The sequence below is a fragment of the Mus caroli genome, unplaced genomic scaffold (assembly GCF_978045245.1).
Source record: "Mus caroli unplaced genomic scaffold, Mus_caroli_1 scaffold_15, whole genome shotgun sequence".
In the NCBI taxonomy this organism is placed as follows: Eukaryota; Metazoa; Chordata; class Mammalia; order Rodentia; family Muridae; genus Mus; species Mus caroli.
In genome coordinates this window covers 25,332,620-25,355,491 of record NW_028227270.1, presented here as the reverse complement: position 1 = coordinate 25,355,491, position 22,872 = coordinate 25,332,620, and the positions used below count along the sequence as shown (strand labels likewise).

General features: G+C 43.2%; 1 protein-coding gene across 2 annotated transcripts in view; it reads right to left on the bottom strand.

Annotated features, from left to right (window-relative positions):
* Sv2c (synaptic vesicle glycoprotein 2C) overlaps nt 1-22,872 on the bottom strand; it is a 180,735-nt gene that overhangs the window by 69,728 nt on the left and 88,135 nt on the right. For both annotated transcript variants that reach the window (XM_021180140.3, XM_029484979.2), the window contains exon 4: nt 8,192-8,343. In XM_021180140.3, coding sequence (XP_021035799.1) covers nt 8,192-8,343 — 152 coding nt within the window. The remainder of the gene's footprint in view (nt 1-8,191; nt 8,344-22,872) is intronic.

Sequence of the window (22,872 nt, the reverse complement as noted above, 5' to 3'; positions counted from 1 at the left end):
GGGATTCATCCCACATGCAGAAACCAAACCCAGGCACTTGCTGATGCTGGAAACTGCTTGCTGACAGGAACCTGAAGTAGAGGTCTCCTGAGAGGCTTTGTCAGAGAGTCTTTTGGATGCAGATATGGATGCTTGCAGCCATACATCGGACTGAGCACGGGAACCCCAATGGAGGAGTTGGTGGAAGGACTGAAGGAGCTGAAGGGGTTTGCAACCCCATGGGACGAACAATATCAACCAATGAGGCAGTCCAGAGCTCCCAGGAACTAAACCACTAACCAAAGAATAAACAAGGCCATGACTGTGATGGCCTTGTCTGGCATCAGTGGGAGGGGAAGCCCTGGGTCCTGTGAAGGCTTGATGCCCCAGAATAGAGGAATGCCAGGGTGGTGAGGTGGGAGTGGGTGGGTGGGTGGGCACCCTTGTGGAGGCAGGGGGAGGAGGTGGAGTAGGGAGTTTTCAGGGGGGAAAACAGAAGTGGTGATAACATTTGAAATGTAAATAAACAAAATAACCAATAAAAAAGATTTATTTATTCATTTTATGTATGAGTGTTGTACCTGCATGTACACCTTCATGCCAGAAGAGGGCATCAGATCCCATTATAGATGGTTGTGAGCCACCATGTAGTTAATGGGAATTGAACTCAGGATCTCTGGAAGAGCAGTTGGTGTTTTTAACCACTGAGCCATCTCTCCAGCCCCAAGAATATTCTCTTAAGTGCTCAACACGACTCATCAGAAAGCTAAAAAAGTTCTGAGGCCAAAAGAAAAGGCAGTTTAAGAAAAAGTGTCACAGAATCTGTCGATTGAATATCACCGAGTGTCACCGAGTATCACAAGCATCCTTTTGGCATAATTTTTCATTAAGTCATGCGGAGTTGTTTTCTTTGTGAGACACAAGCCTCCAAGGACCACTTGCTTAAGTATATTGTTATCACTGGAAGATTTCATTATGTATAGATTACTTTCTATTCCCTTCAGATAAGATGCTTCATACATATGGATGTGTGCCAGGTACTATCTGAAGGGTGGGTGTCATTCAAGTAAACAAGGACGTTGTATGTTGTTTTAGAGTAGTTACTAGGTATTCAAGATCCCAGCCAGTGTACTTCAGACTTATTTGGTCCTCAGATCATAGGTGACTAGACAGCTAAGTCCTCTTCAAAGTAAATGTGAACCTGAACCCAACCAGTAGACTAGAGCCCCCCAAAATACTGGAGAACTTGACCTCCCGTAGGAAAAAGCAGACATTTTCTTCTATTGTGAACAGTCAGGATTATTGATGTTGGATTTTGCCTTAAGGACACATATTTCATTTTGTAGTGTGAAATTTTCTTTTAAGAAATGAGCAGAGGGCTGGAGAGATGATTCAATGGTTAAGAGCCCTGGCTGATGAGATGCTGGATATAAAGTGGTAGTGCCAACAAGCAGCGGCAGTAGGACAGGCACATGCAGCTCTCATGTCAACATCAGAGCAGAAAATCACTACAATTCACACCCTTGTGCTATGTGTCCATTGGAAACATTTGCTTCATGGACATGAGTGGAGAGTGTGGCTTCCTTGCATTCCAGGCCCCTGGGTTTTACGATGTTATGTTCTCCTGATTCTCTTCCTTTGTCTTAACTGTTAGGTCCTTCTTTCTCCCCTCCGTCTCATCCTCTGGGCAACTGTGTGTTGGCTCGTTCTTGTGATTTCCCTGTAGTTTCTGTGCTCACACTAAGTACAGACATCCTGGTTATCTAAGGTGGGGAAGGAATCCCACAGTCAACCTTTCTGCCACTTTGCCTGTTTTCCTGTGGTGCTGAGGATGGGACGCAGGGCTTTGCTCAGTGGGTAGGAAACTCTATCTCTGAGCCCCCCTTTTTTAAAACTTAAAAATTCTTGAGATAGGGTCTCATTAAGTTGCCCAGACTGGCCTTGAATTACTCTGTAGTCCATTGAAGTCATACATTTGCAACCTTCCTGTCTCAGCATCCAAATAGCTGGGATCACAGACCTCCACCAATAGGCTTGGAAGTCGTTGCCACTTTTGATGACTGGATATCTACTGGGATTGCTATCTTTTTCTTTTTTCCCGAGACAGGGTTTCTCTGTGTAGCTATGGCTGTCCTGGAACTCACTCTGTAGACCAGGCTGGCCTTGAACTCAGAAATCCACCTTCCTCTGCCTCCCAAGTGCTGGGATTAAAGGCGTGTGCCACCACCGCCCGGCTTGGGGTTGCTATCTTAGTTAGGGTTTTACTACTGTGAACAAACACCATGACCAAGGCAAGTCTTATAAGAACAACATAAACTTTGGGCTGGCTTACAGGTTCTGAGGTCTAGTCCATTATCATCAAGGTGGGAGTATGGCAGGCAGCATCCAGGCAGGCATGGTGCAGGAAGAACTGAGAGTTCTACATCTTCATCCAAAGGCTGCTAGTGGAAGACTGACTTCCAGACAGCTAGGATTAGGGTCTTAAGCCTATGCCCAGTAGCACACCTACTCCAACCAGGTCACACCTCCTAATAATGCCATTCCCTGGGTCAAACATACTCAAACCATGACAGTTGCCATGGTTGCCAATTTCCAATTGCTCATTGGCAGTGCCCAGGGAGAACTTAGAGGCTTAAGAGCTCAAGGGAGTAGTGGTGTACAGAAAGATACTACTGGTCATAATTCCTTTCTTCTGTGGTCAAAGAGATGCCTCCTTGTCCCTTCCTTAGCCAGCTGTGGTCTCCTCTCCTTTCCTCCTCAGTAAGAGAGAGACACGTGTGTCTCGTCCAAGGACAGGTAATTTGGACATCATTGGGAAGATGTGTATTTTCCAGGCCACCATCTCTCTGTGGTTGAAGGGGTGGGGTTCAGTGGTGGACTTTGGCCATACAGATGTGCGTTTGGTTCTCTGATGTTTGCAGTGAAGGATGTGCCAGATACAGCCTGCGGGGCTGGCTCTCGGGTGCTGGGTGCACTGTGAATGAGCTTTTAGGGCCAAAGCTCTTCATGCTAAAAAATCCTCTCCCTTAGCTGACTGAGCATCCTTGCTCCTCGCTGGGATGTCCCTGCAGAAAAGAACAGCTCAGCCGATGCACATCCTAGTTTACCAGAGAGTACAGTGACGAGGGAGTATAATGGAGCAGACAGCACTGCAGTGCAGTAGCATCCCCCGCGTCCCGGCCTCACTGAAGGCTTCAGCAGGGAGGGCCAGGGCGATGATTCAGCCCGGCTTCCATTTCCCCCGAAGGTAATTGGGTTTCCATTAAACGCTGATGAGTTCTCATTACCGGAGAGCGTGCAGAGGGAGACGAAGGGGAGTATGCGGAGGACTCTTCCATCTGAACTGTGTCTGTTTTTGAAAATCCTGCTCATTCCCACCCACGGTCACCGGGAGACCATCACCTCAGTGAAAACTGCTGCCCTAAAACATCAAGGAGCGCTGCTGAGGATGGGGAGGAAAGAGGAAACTCTTGAACACGGTGTTAAGAATATGCGTGGTACAGCGACCGCAGACAGCATTGTGAAGACGCCTCAAGAGGTCTGGTGATGGCTCAGCTGGTAAAGATGCCCGTTGGCCTGATTTCCATCTCCATGACCCACATGGTGGAAACAGAGGAAGGACTCCTGTAAGTTGTGGTCCGTGCTTGACACACGCACTGTATTACATGTGTGTGCATGTGCACGCACACAACAATAAATGAATAAATAAACAAAGGCAATACCTAAAAACAAAGTGCCTCAGGGGTGTAGAATGAGGTTCCAGCCTCTTCCGGGTTTACATCTAAGAAAATGATATAAGCAAAGAGCCACCTGCAAGCTCCCGTTTGTCACCGTGTGAGCCACAGGTGCTGGCAAGAATCAACCCAGGGCTGGGGAGATGGCGTAGTGAGTAAGGTGCTTGCTGTTGGTCCTGGTGTTTGATTCTCAGAATTCACATGGTGGAAAGAGAGAAGCTATATGTGCATAATGGACAATATCAACATAAGCATAATACAACAAATCTAGATAGTTATGGCAATACAACTTCTGAAGCAGAGGAAAACCTGGCTTGTCCCTTTATGTGCTGGTAGCAGTTTCCACTGGGTCAGGTTCTGCGAGGAGGTGCCCAGGAGAGCTATACCCTTAGTTATGGCTGTTATGGGCACCTAGTGCTTGAGGCCAGGAGTGCTCCCTGGCTTTGCTGTCTCCTCCCTTACCCCTTGTTCTAGTGACAATGCTTCAGCTATCAGGAGTGAATCGGGCATCCCAGCAGCTCCTGCGTGCAGGTGGAGAGCAGGGGAGATGCTGGAGAAGGGCAAAGCCTGCTGTTCTGGGTCTTGAGACTTAGTTTGCTGGGAAGGAAGGGTGAAGGGAGGAGGGAGACGAGGGAAGGGGGAGCGAAGAGATGGAGAATAAGGCAGGGCTTCACTGTGTAGCCCTGCTCTGCTGAAATGTACTATGTAGCCCTGCTCAGTGCTAGGATTACAGGTGAGTGATTTTTATACTGGAAATCTTCAGGTATTACCAACTACCTGGCTCTGGATAAAGCTTTAACTTTACCAAAGACTGAATGAGCAGAGAAAAGTGCCATCACCATCCGATGCTGGTTCAAAGCCTAGGCTGGTCCCGTTATCTAGCCTTACCTCCCACCACCATTAGCACTCATGTCTTAACTTACCAGGCCATGAAGCCATCAAAACTCTCTTTCTGCTGCTCAAGAATTCTTTCAGAAGCCTTGGGGCAAACTTAAGATGTGTTTTGCCTCAGAGGTTTGTGTGGCACCATGGCCTGTATCTCAGTTGCTTCTGGCTCGGGATCCCCACTGATGCTCGTGCCCTGGAGGCAGAAGAGAAGCATCTGGACTCAGGGTTGCCAAGAGAGCCGTGTGTGTGTGTGTGTGTGTGTGTGTGTGTGTGTGTGCATTTACCAGCTGAAACATATTTGCAACATAGAGGTTGACCATCCATCCACACTTTCCTTCCAGATGCTACTGTTGGCTTGAGAAAAGCAATACCTAACTTCAAGTCATGACACCATGCTCTCAAATTCCCCCTTACACAGCCCTACATGGATAGAGCTCATGGATGAGAGAGGATGGAGTGATGGAAGAGGAACTGCTACCCGCTCGTGTTTCTATGGGCTTCAGAGTCTTTCAGACAAAGCAGGCTTTCCATTGAGAGTATAAAGCTTGCCCCTAAACATTTTGTTCTTTGTCTATTAAAAAAAAATTTTTTTTTGCATTTATTCCTTTATTAATGGTGTGTGTGTGTGTGTGTGTGTGTGTGTATCTGGGTGCACCTTGGTGCCCACGATGAGTTCAGAGAACAGCTTTGTGGAGTCAGTTTTTTCCTTCCACTATGGGGATTCCAGAGATCTAACTCGGGTTTTACAGGGTTAGCCACATTGCACCATACAAAGTTAGGTTGTAAAAATCAACTATATATAATTTGGTTTGTTGTTGTTGTTGTTCATACTTTACGCTGGAAAGGGTAAGAATAAAAACAATGCTGAGTCCTCACCTTAGAGGATCCAATTTGAGTGTGGGGGAGTAGAAAAAGTTTACGAAAAGGGGTAATTTCCATAGAACAATGCGCATGTGGCTAAGTCATTCTGTGAGGGACGCCCCCAAGAAAGCTGTTGTGACGGCAACCTCACCTGCAGACACCTCAGCCTAGGAACTTTTGATTTCTTCCTCTTAGACTAGGTTTGGTTTGTAGCCCTGGCTGTCCTGGATCTCACTCTGTAGACAGAGATCTGCCTGCCTCTTCCTCCCAAGCACTGGGATTAAAAGAGTGCACGTGCTGAAAGATCCTGACAGAATATAAAAGGTCACAGAAGCCCTGAAATTGGCAAGATAGATGTCACTGTTAGCAGAACTAGCTTCACTGATTTAGAAAAATAGAGGTGCACAATGCTCTGGCCACTCCTTGAACCCGTGTGTCTGCCAATGTTTTGACCATTCCTTGAACCCATGTGTGTGCCCACTGATGAAGCCCATTGCCAGGTGTTTGTGATATTGGTTGCTGAGAAAGAGTCAGAAAATCTCCCCAGCAACCACAGCCCGGCCAATCCTGAGTTGCTACACCTGCACCAGACTCTTTCCTTGTACCCCTTCCATACCCATTTCTTGAGAATAGACATTGTTTAGATCTGGAAATCCCCTACTCACCCCCTTCTCCTTTTCCCCCTGAGGGCCTATAAAAACTGGGACCTCTTTCCCCTCGAGGTCGACTCCTCTACCCCTGCGTGGGATATGAGTCATCCCCAGAGCTCTGGCTTTCCCCGAATAAAGCCTCGTGTTGTTTACATCAAGCTTGGTCTATCATGAGTTCTTCGGTGTCCGCTATTGTCCTGAGGCCTGAACGAGGGGCTCCTCTCGGAGTCTTTCAGTGCCACTACAGCCTTTGAAAAAGCAAACAAAGCTCTTCAAAGCCAACAGCGAATCTAGCAAGGGTGTCTAAAAAAAATAAAAAATCCCCACCCCACCCTGTTGGCTCCACTTGGCAGACAGGACTTGATTGTGATGATTTGCTGTTAGTTCTACACTTGTGGTCATGGAAAGACTTCCAGAAATTTGGGCCCTAAGACTTTACCATCCCAAGGCTGACTTTACTCTCTGGGCCATTGTTTTCAAGGTTCTACCCACATCACAATCAAAGCCAATCGCAGTCATCTCATTCTGTTAAATTCTCACCTTTCACAATGTGATTTGTGACATGCCAGCTAGAGATGGATTGATTCATTTTGATAGATGAGTTAGTTATAGATGAATTAGTTTGCTCTGTTTGATATTAAAATGAAAGAGCTTACGTGTGCTTATCCCTGGGGGTCAGCCACTGGCAAAGGCTGGCAAAGAAAAAAAGTGTGCAGGCCATGCATAGGTACAGGAAGGGAAGTGTTAGGGAGAGTCACAGGGGCTGAATCCCTAGCAGGAAAAAAAAGCCAGAAGCTAATCTAAGAGGGTTAGCATGGCCTGGAGATGAGAGCTGAGTGATATGGAGGGAGGGGAGGGGCCAGGAGAGAATCCACAAGCAGCCAAGGAGCTCCAGAGAGAGCCGGCTTTAGTCAAGGAGTGGAGGTGTCATGAGCAGGCGAGACAATGGAAAAGGCCGTCTTAGAGAGGGCTAAGTAGGGGTAGGGAGGAAAAGAGAGAAACAGCAGAGTGAATGGGGAGCAGAGACACAGAGAGAGTTATCTCCCTCTTACCCATGCAAAAATATTGAATGGAGCTGCAGTTTTGCCCACTCAGATGGTACCTTTTTAAAAAAGGATTTATTTTTATTCTTTTTAATTATGTGTATGTGTTTGTTTGTGGAGGGATATGTGCACATGAGTACCACCAGTGCCCATAGAGGCCAGAGATGTTGGGTACCCCTGGAGCCAGAGTTACAGGTAGCTGTGAACTGTCTGATGTGGGTGCTGGGAACTGAACTCAGGTCCTCTGCAAGAGCAATGCTTGCTTAGCCATGGAGCCATCTTGCTGGCCACAGCACCTCATTGCCACAAAGGCTGCCTGTGGGCCGACCAGCAGTAGCTCTGGGAACAACTGTGAGTAGGGTTAGACTTTGCACAATGTTTGCATCTCCTTTTCTCGTCCTCTAGTTCCCACAGAGTAACATGTCAAGTGTCTTTCTCTTTGCTGGTCTGAGTTGAGAGGCAGAAGCGCCTGGACACGATGCTGCTCTACAACTGGAGGTCCTGAGGACGCCTGAGGTCCTGAGGTCAGCTGTAATCTAAAGACGAAAAGCTCACCACTTGGGCTAACACATCCCTCACAACTTCAGCACTCAGCAAAGGGAAGCTCTCTACAGACCAAGACCATTCATGTCTCGATTTTGTGTTCTTGTTAAATATAATTTTGACATTTACATAACCTTTTAGGCTTATCAAAGGAAAGAGCGAGACAGCACAAGTTCTGTACTCAATGCAGTGAAAAGAAGGATAGCCTTGGGTCAGTTGTGAAGGACTGAGTCAGACCTGTGGGACCTGACTCTGAATGTAGGCATACAGTGTCAGAGACAGGCTAGACTGAAGGAGCCCCAACTAAGGGAAAGGCAGTGATGGGGTGACCCGAAAGCACTGTGCAGAAATAGCACAGGAGTCTCACTGTCATCCATATGCCCAAAGGACCACGTGACAGCCTTACTGTACACAGACCTTTCCACCTCCCGAGTGTTATGAAAGCCAGAGCTCAGAACAGAGAGGAAACAAATAGAGAGGGAAGTCATCTTACCGTAGTGGGGAATGATGGCCCAGGCCATGGCGGAGGCGTAGATGCCGCCAATCATCCAGAACATGCAGAGCCAACTGAGGTGCTCACCCCGCTTCTCCCGGGCCAGGACTTCAGCGAAGTAGGAGAACACAGTGGGAATGGCGCCTCCAATCCTGTCAAGAAGTGCAGAGGACACATGAGACTGCGCCTGGGACAGTGAAGGCGGGTGAGGCAAATCTAGAGTAAACTCACAAAGCATATTCTCTCCCGTTCCCGGCATTGCCAGCAAGCGACCTGGTTTTTCTGTGTGTCCATGGTGAATACAGACGCATTTCCATACCCAAACTTAAGATTGCAATTCGGTCATGTGGACAGCAGGTGGCAGTGGAACCCCACTCATGTGGTTTACAGCTTCGCTTGCAACTCTTGTGCTCAGCGTTTGATAGTCTACCTGATATCTACTAAAAATTACAACAATCTGGTGGCTTCTAATACCTTAACTGACTCATTAAAACAGAGAAGCCCTGTGGTGTGTCTCACCCATGAGACTGATGGGAACGCTGGGCACAGCTGTAAACAGCTCTAGAGGGCTGTCCACCATCTTCAGTCCCTGTTGCTACCCCACAGCAGACCGTGTTCCAGCTTGGTGGTGTGATGTGCTGGCAAACACAGAAATAACAGGCTCACCTCCTCGATTGGTTCTAGCCTTTATCCAGGAGGTAGGATGGCTCAATGAGTACAAGGTTGAGAGTCACTACTAAAACCAAATGAGCACAATATATTTCAGGTGGTCAGGGTAGTTGTTTCTACATATGATCTTTTGTTTCATTCCTCTGACTTAAAAAGATATTTGTGTGTGTGTGTGTGTGTGTGTGTGTGTGTGTTGTATATGTATATGGGTACCCATGCATGGAGACCAGAAGAGGGTGTCAGAGCTCCTCAGCTGGCAGGTGGTTGTGAATCACTCACTCAATATAGGTGCTTCCAACTGAACTTGGATTCTCTAGAAGAGCGGTAACCATTTCTAACCACTGAGCCATATCTCCAGCCCCCTGGAAGGAGCCGCCGGCTGACTTGAAAATCTGTTGTGATTAGCGGGTAGACCACTCATGCAAGGGGCTCTCAAGTGACAGGCTATACACTTAAAGTTTTGTCTGCGCTAGTAGGTAAATCCTAGATTTCATCATAATTTCAAAAGTCTTGACCCTAAGTTTTGGGTCAATTGCTTCAGAAAACCATACTTATTTTCACTTCAAATTACTGTCTTCAACATATTGTTGAAGAAAGGTGTAAAAACGATATAACCAGGGTGTAGAGCCAGCACCTAGAGATCAGCCTCAAAATATGTGCTCCTTCATTTATGGTACCACAAGGTAAATTGCTATTGGCATTTCAAGTGATGTGATGTCAAAGAGTGAAACGTGCTGTCCATGCAACAACTAGTTTTTGTTGAGTCTTATATACAATAAAGGAGTATTAGTCATACCTTCAGCAAATGCAATTTAAGGAAAGGTCATTTCATAGCAAATTGACCTGAACGAATGAACCACAGAATGCGTAATGCTCTGTGTAAATTGGGAGGTCAAAAATACGGAGCCATGTTAAGCATCAGAGCCCACTCACGATGACGCTGTGGTCATCCTCGAGTGGACACGGCAGACAGCACAGGGCAGCGTATTCAGTCTATGAGCCGTGAAATCAATTTAGTAATCTATATAACATCTCAGAAAATTTGTTAGAAATGAAAATATTTGATTGAAACTCAAGGAATAAGGAAAGGCATAAGTCCATTTTTTAAAACCTTTGTTTCTATAAACATTTTTAGTATATATTATGTATTTGGTGTACATAACATATTATATGTGTTATAAACATATATTTATGAGTATCACAATGAGCCATAGAATGTCTTTCTTTCTTTCTTTCTTTCTTTTTATTAGATATTTACTTTATTTACCTTTCAAATGTTGTCCCCTTTCTTGGTTTCCCCTCCCAAAACCCCCTATCCCTTCCCCCTCTCCTGGCTAAGCAACCCACCCACTCCTGCTTTCTGGCCCTGACATTACCCCACACTGGGGCTTAGAGACTTCACAGGACCAAGGGCCCCTCCTGCCATTGATGTCCTACTAGGCCATCCTCTGCTGCATATGCAGCTGGAGCCATGAGTCCTACCATGCCTACGCTTTGGTTGGTGGTTTAGTCCCTGGGAGCTCTGAGGGTACTGGTTAATTCATATTGTTGTTCCTCCTATGGAGCTACAAACCCCTACAAGTCCTTGGGTCCTTTCTCTAGCTCCTTCATTGGGGACCCTGTGCTCAGTCCAATAATAGCTTGCGAGGATCCACCTCTGTATTTGTCAGGCACTAGTGGAGCCTCTCCGGAGACAGCTATATCAGGCTTCTGTCAGTAAGCACTTGTTGGCATCCATAAAAGTGTCTGGGTTTGGTGGTTGTTTATGGGATGAATCCCCAGGTGGGGCAGTCTTTGGATGGTCATTCCTTCAGTCTCTGCTCCACATTTTGTCTCTGTAATTCCTTCCATGGGTATTTTGTTCCCCCTTCTAAGAAGGATCAAAGTACCCACACTTTGGTCTTCCTTCTTCTTGAGTTTCATGTGGTCTGTGAATTGTATCTTGGTTATTCTGAGCTTCTGGGCTAATATCCCCTTATCAGTGAGTGCATAGCATGTGTGTTCTTTGGTGATTGGGTTACTTCACTCAGGATTATAGTTTCTAGTTCCATCCATTTGACTAAGAATTTCATAAATTCATTGTTTTTAATAGCTGAGTAGTATTCCATTGTCTAAATGTACCACATTTTCGGTATCCATTCTTCTGTTGAGGGACATCTAGGTTCTTTCCAGGCTATTATAAATAAGGCTGTGATGAATATAGTGAAGCATGTGTCCTTATTACATGTTGGAACATCTTCTGGATATATTGCTGGGTCCTCAGGTAGTACCATGTCCAAATTTCTGAGGAACTGCCAAACTGATTTCTGAGTGGTTGTATCAGCTTGTAATTCCACCAGCAATGGAGGAGTGTTCCTCTTTCTCTACAACCTTGCCAGCATCTGCTGTCACCTGAGTTTTTGATCTTAGCCATTTTGACTGGTGTTTGGTGGAATCTCAGGGTTGTTTTGATTTGTATTTCCCTGAAGACTAAGGATGTTGAACATTTCTTTAGGTGCTTCTCAGCCACTTGGTATTCCTCAGTTGGGAATTCTTTGTTTACCTCTGTACCCCATTTTTTTTCAAGACAGGGTTTCTCTGTATAGCCCTGGCTGTCCTGGAACTCACTTTGTAGACCAGGCTGGCCTCGAACTCAGAAATCCACCTGCCTCTGCCTCCCGAGTGCTGGGATTAAAGGCGTGCGCCACCACGTCCAGCTCTGTATCCCATTTTTAATAGGGTTATTTGGTTCTCTGGAGTCTAACTTCTTGAGTTCTTTGTATATATTGGATATTAGCCCTGTATCGGATGTAGGATTGGTAAAGATCTTTTCCCAATCTGTTGGTTGCCTTTTTGTCCCATTGACAGTGCCCTTTGCAATTTTATGAGGTCCCATTTATCAATTCTTGATCTTAGAGCATAGGCTATTGGTGTTCAGTTCAGGAAAATTTCCCCTGTGTTTGCTAGAGGCTCTTCACCACTTTCTCTTCTACTATTTTCAGTGTATCTGGTTTGAGGTGGAGGTCTTTGATCTACTTGGACTTGAGCTTTGTACAAGGAGATAAGAATGGATTGATTTGCATTCTTCTACATGCCAACAGCCAGTTGAGCCAGCACCACTTGTTGAAAATGCTGTCTTTTTTCCACTGGATGGTTTTAGCTTCTTTGTCAAAGATCAAGTGACCATAGGTGTGTGGGTTCATTTCAAGGTCTTCAATTCTATTCCTCTGGTCTACCTGCCTGTCACTGTACCATGCAGGGTTTTTTTTATTGATGTTGTTTTGTTTTGTTTGTGTGTGTGGGTTGGTTTTTTTTGTTTTGTTTTGTTTTTGTTTTTGTTTTTGTTTTTTAATCACAATTGCTCTGTAGTACAGCTTGAGGTCAGGGATGATGATTCCACCAGAAGTTGTTTTCTTGTTGAGAATAGTTTTTGCTATCCTAGGTTTTTTATTCTTCCAGATGAATTTGCAAATTGCTCTTTTTAATTCTGTGAAGAATTGAGTTGGAATTTTGATGGGGACTGCATTGAATCTGTAGATTGCTTTCGGCAAGATAGCCATTTTTACTATATTAATCCTGCCAGTCCATGAGCATGGGAGATCTTTCCATCGTCTGAAATCTTAGATTTCTTTCTTCAGAGACTTGAAGTTCTTGTCATACAGAACTTTCACTTGTTTAGTTAAAGTCACACCAAGGTATTTTATATTATTTGTGACTCTTGTGAAGGGTGTTGTTTCCGTAATTTGTTCTCAATCTGTTTATCCTTTGTGTTAAAGAAAGGGCACTGATTTTTTTGAGTTAGTTTTATATCCAGTTACTTCACTGAAGTTGTTTTTCAGGTTTAGGAGTTCTCTGGTGGAATTTTTGGGGTCACTTAATTATACTATTGTATCATCTGCAAGTAGTGATATTTTGACTTCTTCCTTTCCTATTTGTATCCCCTTGATCTCCTTTTGTTGTCTAATTGTTCTGGCTAGAACTTCAAGTACTATATTGAATAGTTAGGGAGGCAGTGGGGAGCCTTGTCTAGACCCTGATTTTAGTGGAATTGCTTCAAGTTTTCTCCATTTAGCTTGATGTTGGCTACTCGTTTGCTGTAGATTGCTTTTACTATGTTTAGGTATGGGCCTTGAATTTCTGATCTTTCTGAGACTTTTATCATGAAGGAGTGGTGAATTTTGTCAAATGCTTTCTCAGCATCTAATGAGATGATCATATGGTGTTTTTTGTTTTTTGTCTTTGAGTTTGTTTATATAGTGGATTACAATTGATAGATTTTCATATATTGAACCATCCCTGCATCCCTGTGATGAAGCCTACTTGATCAAGATGGATGATCGTTTTGATGTTGAAAGTGGAAAATTACTGGCTACCTGAACTCTTCACCCCAGAGTCCACCTGAACTCTTCAACTCAGAGTCCTACCCCTCCCATCTGGAGATTGTTCCCGGAACACTCCTGAACTCTTCACCCCAGAGTACATTCCTGAACTCTTCACCTCAGAGTCCGACCCACTCCCAATTGAGAACTGTTCCAAGAACATTTTTTAGATAAAGGCTTCCTGGAACAACCCCAAGAACATTTTTGAGATAATGTTCCAATAGATCGGGTACATTGCCAAATATAGGACATGACCCCTTGGTTATGGAAAGCCCCTTGGAAAAACCCTTGGCAAAACCCCTTAGTTATGCAAACTTGTACTTTTCCTACCCTGCTCCCCCCTTGGCTTTTCCCTATATAAGCCTGAGAAAAATTTGGGTCGTGGTCGATTCTCCTCTACACCATGCTTGGTGTATGAGTTTCGACCCCAGAGCTCTGGTTCATGTGCTTACTCGTTGTGCCTTTATTAAATCTTCCTTTCTATATTCTGAGTTCGGTCTCAGTGTCTTCTTGGGTTCGCGGCTGTCCCGAGACTTGAGTGAGGGTCTCCCTTCGGGGGTCTTTCAATGTGTCCTTGGAGTCAGTTTGAGAGAATTTTATTCAGTATTTTTGCATTGATATTCATAAGGGAAACTTGGTCTGAAGTTCTCTTTTCTTTGTTTGTTCTTTGTGTGGTTTATGTATCAGAGTAATTGTGGCTTCATAGAACAAACTGGGAAGAATACCTTCTGTTTCTATTTTGTGGAATAGTTTGAGGAGAATTGAAATCAGGTCTTCTTTGAAGGTCTGATAGAACTCTGCACTAAACCCATCTAGTCCTCGGCTTTTTTGGTTGGGAGACTATTAATGACTGCTCCTATTTATTTAGGGGAAATGGGACTGTTTAGATTGTTAATCTGATCCTGATTTAACTTTGGTACCTGGTATCTGTCTAGGAGATTGTCCATTTCATCCAGGTTTTCCAGTTTTGTTGAGTGTAGCCTTTTGTAGTACGATCTGATGATTTTTTTTTTTTTTTGGATTTCCTTGGTTTCTGTTGTTATGTCACTTTTCTTTTTATTTCTTTTCTTTTGTTTTGTCTTTCTTTTTGCTTTTTGTGAGACAGGGTTTCTCTGTGTAGACCTGGCTATCCTGGAATTCACTTTGTAGACCAGGCTGTCCTGGAACTCAGTAATCCGCCTGCCTCTGCCTCCCGAGTGCTGGGATTAAAGGCATGTGCCACCACCGCCCAGCATGTCTCCCTTTTCATTTCTGATTTTGTTAATTTGGATACTGTCTGTGCCCTCTAGTTAGTCTGGCTAAGGGTTTATCTATTTTGTTGATTTTCTCAAAGAACCAGCTCCTGGTTTGGTTGATTCTTTGGATAGTTCTTTTTGTTTCCACTTGGTTGATTTCAGCCCTGAGTTTGATTATTTCCTGCTGTCTACTCCTCTTGGGTGTATTTGCTTCCTTTTGTTCTAGAGCTTTCAGGTGTGTTGTCAAGCTGCTAGTGTAAGCTCTCTCTAGTTTCTTTTTGGAGGCATTCAGAGCTATGAGTTTTCCTCTTAGGACTGCTTTCATTATTTCCCATAAGTTTGGGTATGTTGTGGTTTCATTTTCATTAAACTCTAAAATGTCTTTAATTTCTTTCTTTATTTTTTCCTTGACCAAGTTATCATTGAGTAGAGTGTTGTTCAGCTTCCATGTATATACAAGCTTTCTATAATTTATATTGTTATTGAATCACTATGGTGATCTGATTGGATGCATAGGATTATTTCAATCTTTTTGTATCTGTTGAGGCCTGTTTTGTGACTCATTATATGGTCAGTTTTGGAGAAGGAACCATGAGGTGCTGAGAAGAAGGTATATTCTTTTGTTTTAGGATAAAATGTTGTGTAGATATATGTTAAATCCATTTGTTTCTTAACTTCTGTTAGTTTCACTGTGTCTTTGTTTAGTTTCTGTTTCCATGATCTGTCCATTGATGAGCGTGGGGTGTGCGGTGCAATGTGTGCTTTGAGCTTTAGTAAAGTTTCTTTTATGAATGTGGGTTTCCTTGCATTAGGAGCATAGATATTCAGAATAGAGAGTTCTTCTTGGTAATTTTTCCTTTAATGAGTATGAAGTCTCCTTCCTTGTCTTTTTTGATAACTTTAGTTTGGAAGTTGATTTTATTCGACATTAGAATGGCTACTCCAGCTTGTTTCTTGGGACCATTTGCTTGGAGAATTCTTTTCCAGCCTTTTACTCTGAGGTAATGTCTGTCTCTGTCACAGAGGTGGATTTCCTGTATACAGCAAAATGTTGTGTCCTGTTTATGTATCCAGTCTGTTAGTCTACATCTTTCTATTGGGAAATTGAGTCCATTGATATTAAGAGATAATACTGAAAAAAGACAGTTGCTTCCTGTTATTTTTGTTATTACAGGTGGATTTTTTTTGTGGTTATTTTCTTTTTGGTTTGTTAAAAGAAGATTATTTTCTTGCTTTTTCTAGGGTGTAGTTTCTCTCTTTGTGTTGGAGTTTTCTATTTATTATCCTTTAAAGTGCTGGATTTATTGATACATATTGTGTAAATTTGTTTTTCTCATGGAATATCTTGGTTTCTCCATTTATAGTTATTGAGAGTTTTGTTGGATACAGTAGCCTGGGCTGGCATTTGTATTCTTTTAGGGTCTATATGACGTCTGTCCAGGATCTTCTGGCTTTCATAGTTTCTGGCGAGAAGTCTGGTGTAATTCTGATAGGTCTGTCTTTATATGTTACTTGACCTTTTCCCCTTACTGCTTTTAATATTCTTTCTTTGTTTTGTGTATTTGGTGTTCCAATTATTATGTGACAGAAGGAATTTCTTTTCTGATCCAAACTATTTGGTGTTCTATAGGCTTCTTGTATGTTCATGGGCATCTCTTTCTTTAGGTTAAGGAAGTTTTCTTCTATAATTTTGTTGAAGACATTTACTGGCCCTTTAACTTGGGAGACTTCACTCTCTTCTATACCTATTATCCTTAGGTTTGGTCTTCTTATTGTGTCCTGGATTTCCTCAATGTTCTGGGTTAGGACCTTTTTGCATTTTGCATTTTCTTTGACTGTTGTGTCAATGCTTTCTGTAGTATCTTCTGTGCCTGAAAGTCTCTCTTCCATTTCTTGTATTCTGTTGTTGATGCTTGCATCTATGGCTCCTTATCTCTTTCCTAGGTTTTCTATCTCCCAAGTTGTTTCTCTTTGTGATTTCTTTATTGTTTCTCCTTCCATTTTTAGATCCTGGATGGTTTTGTTCAATTCCTTCATCTGTTTGGATGTGTTTTCCTATAATTCTTTAAGGGATTTTTGTGTTTCTTTTTTAAGTGCTTCTACCTGTTTAGTTGTGTTCTCCTGTATTTCTTTAAGGGAGTTATTCATGTCCTTCTTAAATCCTCCATAAGCAACATAAGATATGATTTAAATCCACATCATGCTTTTCCGGTGTGTTGGAGAATCCAGGACTTGCTGTGGTGGGAGATCTTGGTTTCTGTTGGTAAGATTCTTGCATTTGCCTTTCGCCATCTGGTTATCTCTGGTGTTAGATGTTCTTGCTGTCTCTGGCTAAAGCTTGTTCTTTCTGTGGGTCTGTAAGCCTTTGTCAGCACTCCTGGAAGACCAGCTCTATCATGGCAGAACTTGTGTACAGAGAGCTCTGGAACAACCCAAGCTCCCCGGTGCAGATGGTGACTGGAAGGATTCTGTCCCAGCTGCTCCACTGATCTTGTGCCCTGTGTGCTCCTGGCCAGCTCCACTCCACACAGATATTGGAGAGAAAGTGGCTTTCTCACCTCCGAGTCCAAGAGTAAAAACACTCCTGGGAGAACAGGTCTCTCCTGGCGGGACCCATGCACAGCGGGCTGTGGAACAGCCTCAGCTCCTAGAATGTCTTTCTTTTATTTTCCCCATTTTCCTCTCCCTCCCTCCCTCTCTCTCTTCCTTGCTTTTCTAGTGCTAGGGATCAACCCAAGGGCCTTGTGTATGCTATGCAAACACCATACCACTGAACAATATTCCCCAGCCCCACAGAGCATTTTTTGGCAACAAGTCCCTCACTTAAAGCATTTATTTCTTTTCTCTAGGATGTGAATATTGTGACTACCTTAAATTCCTAGTGAGGTGACTGCAAACGTCTTTTATTAAACACACGGTGATTAACATCATCGCACACATGGGCAGCAACCAGGTCCTAGTTCATCAACCAAATCCTCAAACAGGAAACAAGCATGTGGTAGACTAGTCAGTGAGAACTGGCTGGCTCTAGACCAGAGTGCACTTATAATTCTCTGTCTGGTTTTTTGAGGAGCACATACTAGGTCAGTTTTAAGTTTCAACAATGTTTGAACAGCTTTTAGTGGTTACATTACAACCCAGGATATTAGTGGGAAATAGAATGTCACTCTCACAAATCATCTCATGCTATTGCCTTTCCATCTGCTGTGTAGAATCTATATTTTCTGTGACATAATCTCCCTCTTCTACAGCATCACCCCGTGTGTGTATATGTATATGTTTGTCTCTCTCTCTCTCTCTCTCTCTCTCTCTCTCTCTCTCTCTCTGTGTGTGTGTGAGAGAGAGAGAGAGAGAGAGAGAGAGAGAGAGAGAGAGAGAAAGAGAGAGAGAGAGAGAGAGAGAGAGAGAGAGAGAGAGAGAGAGAGAGAGAGAGAGAGAGAGAGCATTTGGAGGTCTGAAGACAGATCCAGCTGTTGGTCCTTGCTTCCTACCTAGTAAGAGACAGACTCTCTTCAGGTTCCTTGGTCCCCCCTGCACGTGACAGCTTGGCTCTCCTGCAAACTTCCAGGGATTCTCTTGTCTCCACCTCCCACCTCTCTCCATGCTCACACCATGCAGTCAGCTTTCACATGACTTGAGGGGGGATTCACGCTCAGATCCCCATGATTGCATGCATAGCAAATACCTTTACCCACTGGGCCATGTCTCTAGCCCTGGCATTGGTTTTCAGGGCATAAAAGAATCCCTAGTTTTGATAGACTCTCCATATCTTAATTAATGTTTTATCAGGATACTGGACACTCTGAAGGGAACAGCTTTTACTCATACTTCATGAAAGCAAAATGACATGCCAAGGCATGTCGGGCACCTTGGAACTGAGATAAATGTACTCTGACAAGGCTAAAAATTTAAGACTGCCTGTTAAGTTTGCAATAAGTGAGAGTTAAAGGGAGAAAAAAATGCTCAAAGTATTCAGTAATCGAGCTGATTTTGCTTCGTTGTCTTTTTCTTTTTCTTTTTCTAAGGTGGTCCTTTTTGCATGGATAGCTCTCATCTGTACACCAAGCTGCAAAGAACTCTAATTAAAAATAAGTGAATCTAGCCAGATGTGGTGGTGCATGCCTTTAATCCCAGTACTTGGGAGGCAGAGGCAGGCAGATTTCTGAGTTCGAGGCCTGGTCTACAGAGTGAGTTCCAGGACAGCCAGGACTACACAGAGAAACCCTGTCTTGAAAAAACAAAACAAAACAAAACATAAAAATTAAAAATTAAAAAATTAAAAAATGAATCTGAGGAGGTAGTGTGGAGTGCTAGCAAATCCTTTCAAACTGTCTCTATTCTTCAAGATCTCTAAAGCAATCCAAACACTCACTCTTATTGTGGCCAGTCATCTAACATTACCATCTTCTGTAGGTTGATTTATTCAGAGGAAACCCATCCTTATTGTGCTGAAATGTCGCCTGTCTCTGGTGTTTCACCCTCTATGCAAAGAGAAGGTGCACGCTGCCTGGTGTGCATCTTGTGCACCCATCACCTGGCCCAGGGGGTATGCACCACATATTTTCTCCTAAGCCTTTCAGACTTTTTCATGGTGAAGTAGACACACCAGCACACTCTCCTGGACTATGCTGTTTTGATGACTTGAAAGATCCTGAAAAACAAGGGCACACACCACTTCCTAAATCAATATGACCATGCAAAAGCAGGGGATGTCGAGATGCCAGTACTGAGTCATGGTATGAGTCAGCATACTTCCCAGCATTCCTGAGCTACCTTGTACTGTAGCCACTGTGCCTTACCTTATCTCACTTGGAGCTGATCAGAAAGCGCTGGGCAACCCTGATGGATACCCCAGGAGCTCTTAAAACACCTGTGTGCCTTTCATAAAAATGTTGTAGCTTCAATAATTATCATCAATAAAAATTTCTTGATAAGAGGGGAAGGCAGGTACTTTTATGTCTTGTAAATATAATTTAGTTCCTACAAAAAATAGTGATACCAAGATGAAGCTGCCCCACAGCCCAGCCTCCATTGCTTATAAATTAAAAAAGGTTTTCCATTGCTGTTTTATATTAACATTTTCAGTGAGGGTCAAGTCAGAATTTACCTGAAAGAAAGAAAGAAAGGAAGGAAGGAAGGAAGGAAGGAAGGAAGGAAGGAAGAAAGAAAGAAAAAAAGAAAGAAAGAAAGAAAGAAAGAAAGAAAGAAAGAAAGAAAGAAAGAAAGAAAGAAAGGAAGGAAGAAAGACAGGTTGACAGAAAGACAGACAAACAGAAAGTTTTAAAAATATGGACTAAGAGAAGGTGGAAATGGAGCCTTTAAACACAGCTGGTGATTATAAGTTGGTAGTCGAGATTTCTGGTTTCTTTGGCGACTCAGTTGTGTCATGTGTTTGTTTTTCTGGAAACTGTCTTGTGGGAGGATACATGTAGACACATAGGAGCAGACACGTAGGAGGATGTTTTGCTGAGAACAGACATGTGGTATTTTTCTGGAGGCAGCCTAGAAAAGGGGTATGTGATGTTTTGCTAGAGCAGAGGCTTGAGAGAGCACGTGATGTTTGGGAAGGATATAAATACAGCCCAACGGACAGTGGACGGCACTGAATGGTGCTGGTTTGCCTTGCTATTCTTTGTTGGTCACCACTGGGCTTTGCTGATGTTGTATGGTATTAGTAGGTCTTTGCATTCTTTCTTTGTCATCATTTGTCATGACTTAATGGAGAGAAACACACCAAAAAACTTCGGATGGTGTTCTGGTGACTTTTTGCTGCTTCTACAGATTCAGGCCACTGGTGGCTTCTTGCCACATCCTCAAATTTGGGTCAATTGGTAGAGCCTTGCGGTTTCTTCTGGATCAACCAGCTGTTGCTGATTGGTGAATGGTGTTTGTGAGAGGATCGAGCTGCTGCTGCTGATGCATGTGAACTGAACTGTTGATATCCTAACAATGCAGATTGGATTTGCTCCAAAGAAATATTTCTAAACAGATCCACATCCTTGTTTGCTTTATTAACCCTTTCCTCCCCACTACCTCTGGTGGGTTGTATGCTAGTTTGAGGTTAAAGCACTTAACATGGTGTCTTAGTCAGGGTTTCTCTTCCTGCACAAGCATCATGACCAAGAAGCAAGCTGGGGAGGAAAGGGTTTATTCAGCTTACACTTCCACATTGCTGTTCATCACCAAGGAAGTCAGGACTGGAACTCAAGCAGGTCAGGAAGCAGGAGCTGATGCAGAAGCCATGGACGGATGTTCTTTACTGGCTTGCTTCCTCTGGCTTGCTCAGCCTGCTCTCTTATAGAACCCATGACTACCAGCCCAGAGATGGTCCCACCCACAAGGGGCCTTTCCCCTTTGATCACTAATTGAGAAAATGCCTTACAGCTGGATCTCATGGAGGCATTTCCCCAACTGAAGCTCCTTTCTTTGTAATAACTCCAGCCTGTGTCAAGTTGACACAAAACTAGCCAGTACACATGTTAAAAGTAAGGTTTTTGAAAAATCAAAGCTTATGAAAGTTGCTCAATCAGTATATAAATCACTATTCTGGAGTTTCTAAAATATGAAAATGGAATTGCCATATACAATCCTACTATAATACTTCTTGGTTTATATGAAAGGAGTCTAAGTAAGCATACTGCAGTGGCACCTGCATACCCAAGTTCACTGCGACACTATTCACAACAGTCCAGGTATAGAACAACTGTCTACCAACTATTAATATTTTGGGTTGTGTGTTCTTCTTTTCTTAGAGAAGTGTTCTATTGGTGAGTGGATAAAGAAAGTGTTGTGAATATACACAGCAAAGCTGTATTTGGACATAAGGAAGAATGAACTTATGTAATTTGTAGATTTCATGGGATCTTTCTACTGTCAAAATAAAAAGACTGAGAAAGACAAACAAGTTTTCTCTCATACACAGAAATAGATTATCAAAACAGTACATATAACCCCAAAGCAGAAGGAAGACACATCGGGGGAGAGGGAGGACTACAGGGGGTGGGGTGGACAAGAGAGGCTGAGAAGGCAAACAGGAGCAAAGCACGATGCTATGCAGGTATGGGAATGCAATGAAACCCATATGCTAGTCAAAAGGAAAACCACAAGGGGACAAAATGCCTAACTACTAGTTCTTGTTGATGGTGCCTACCACATTATGATATAATTTCTGAGAACACACCAGAGATAAATATTTTGGTGGGAGTTCTCACAGTGCATGTATCAGTAGCTCTTTTATTGTTTGTTTGTTTGTTTGGTTTGGTTTGGTTTTGGTTCTGTCTCCTTTAACCATGACTGGGGTTATCTTTAGATGTCTAGAACTATCCAGAGGCATTGTTAGTTTCCCTAACTAACTCAGGAGGTGCTTCTGGCATCAAGAGGGTAGAGGCCAGGGAGGGTGCTAGATATCTCTCAGTGAATAGTACAGGTCCCCAGGAAAAAGGAATTACCCACCTCCAATTATCAACAGTGTTGAGGATAAGAAACAATTACAGTGAATGGAGATTTAATGTGAAAATATAATTGGTTTTATATTTTAAAAATCCATAATGTGAGGATTAAATAATTATCTTTTATGCTACTTGATGGGTGAGACCTCCATAAATTAATTCCCTTAGCATGGAAAGCTTATTGTTCATTATATCATGATAGTTATTAAAAGCTGTCCAGGATCCTTACTTTCAAGGTAATCTGTGATGGAATGTTTACATAAATGAAGCAATCAGAGTAGAGTGGTTCAAAGGAACTTCCTCAGCCCAGACATTAAGTCTATCCTATGAGCCTCTAAAAATGTCAAGTCTTAGTTACCCTTGGTACACGAGCCACAGAAGTAATACCCACTGGGATCCACATTCTATAGGGAGAAAATTATCCAGTTATAAATTTATATAAATTTGCACAAATGAACTTGAACATCGATAATTGGCACTTCAGAGTTGAAACAATAAAACTTTAAATAATTAATAAGTAACATTAACTTCAGGTTTTTATAACAATATTTATAAAACTATAAAAGCAAGAAGTTATACACTGAAGTATATTCCTAGAATAAGTTGGGACTTCCATCCAGTACACACACTTTCTTAGGTGTATGTATGATTCAATTCAGGTATTGAAATCTAAGACAAGGTGGGGTGGGATAATGTGCAAGACAAAGAACACACCAGCCTTGCTGGCAGGAATTCCCCTTTTTTGGGAAATGTGAAGCAGGTTAGTGTGTAGTAGGTGATGGAAGATGCCAAGGATTATTATCTGCACAGATTTTCCAGAAGCAGGAAAGCTTGACTGTCTTAACTCCCACAATGCTCCAGTCCAAAAGGGAGAGTACAAATGGGTTCTTGGACCAGGTCATATGGAATTGTACAGGCTGCTTTGGCTTGATAAATTTTCTCCAAAGACCCAAGCATCCCAGGCTTTGTCC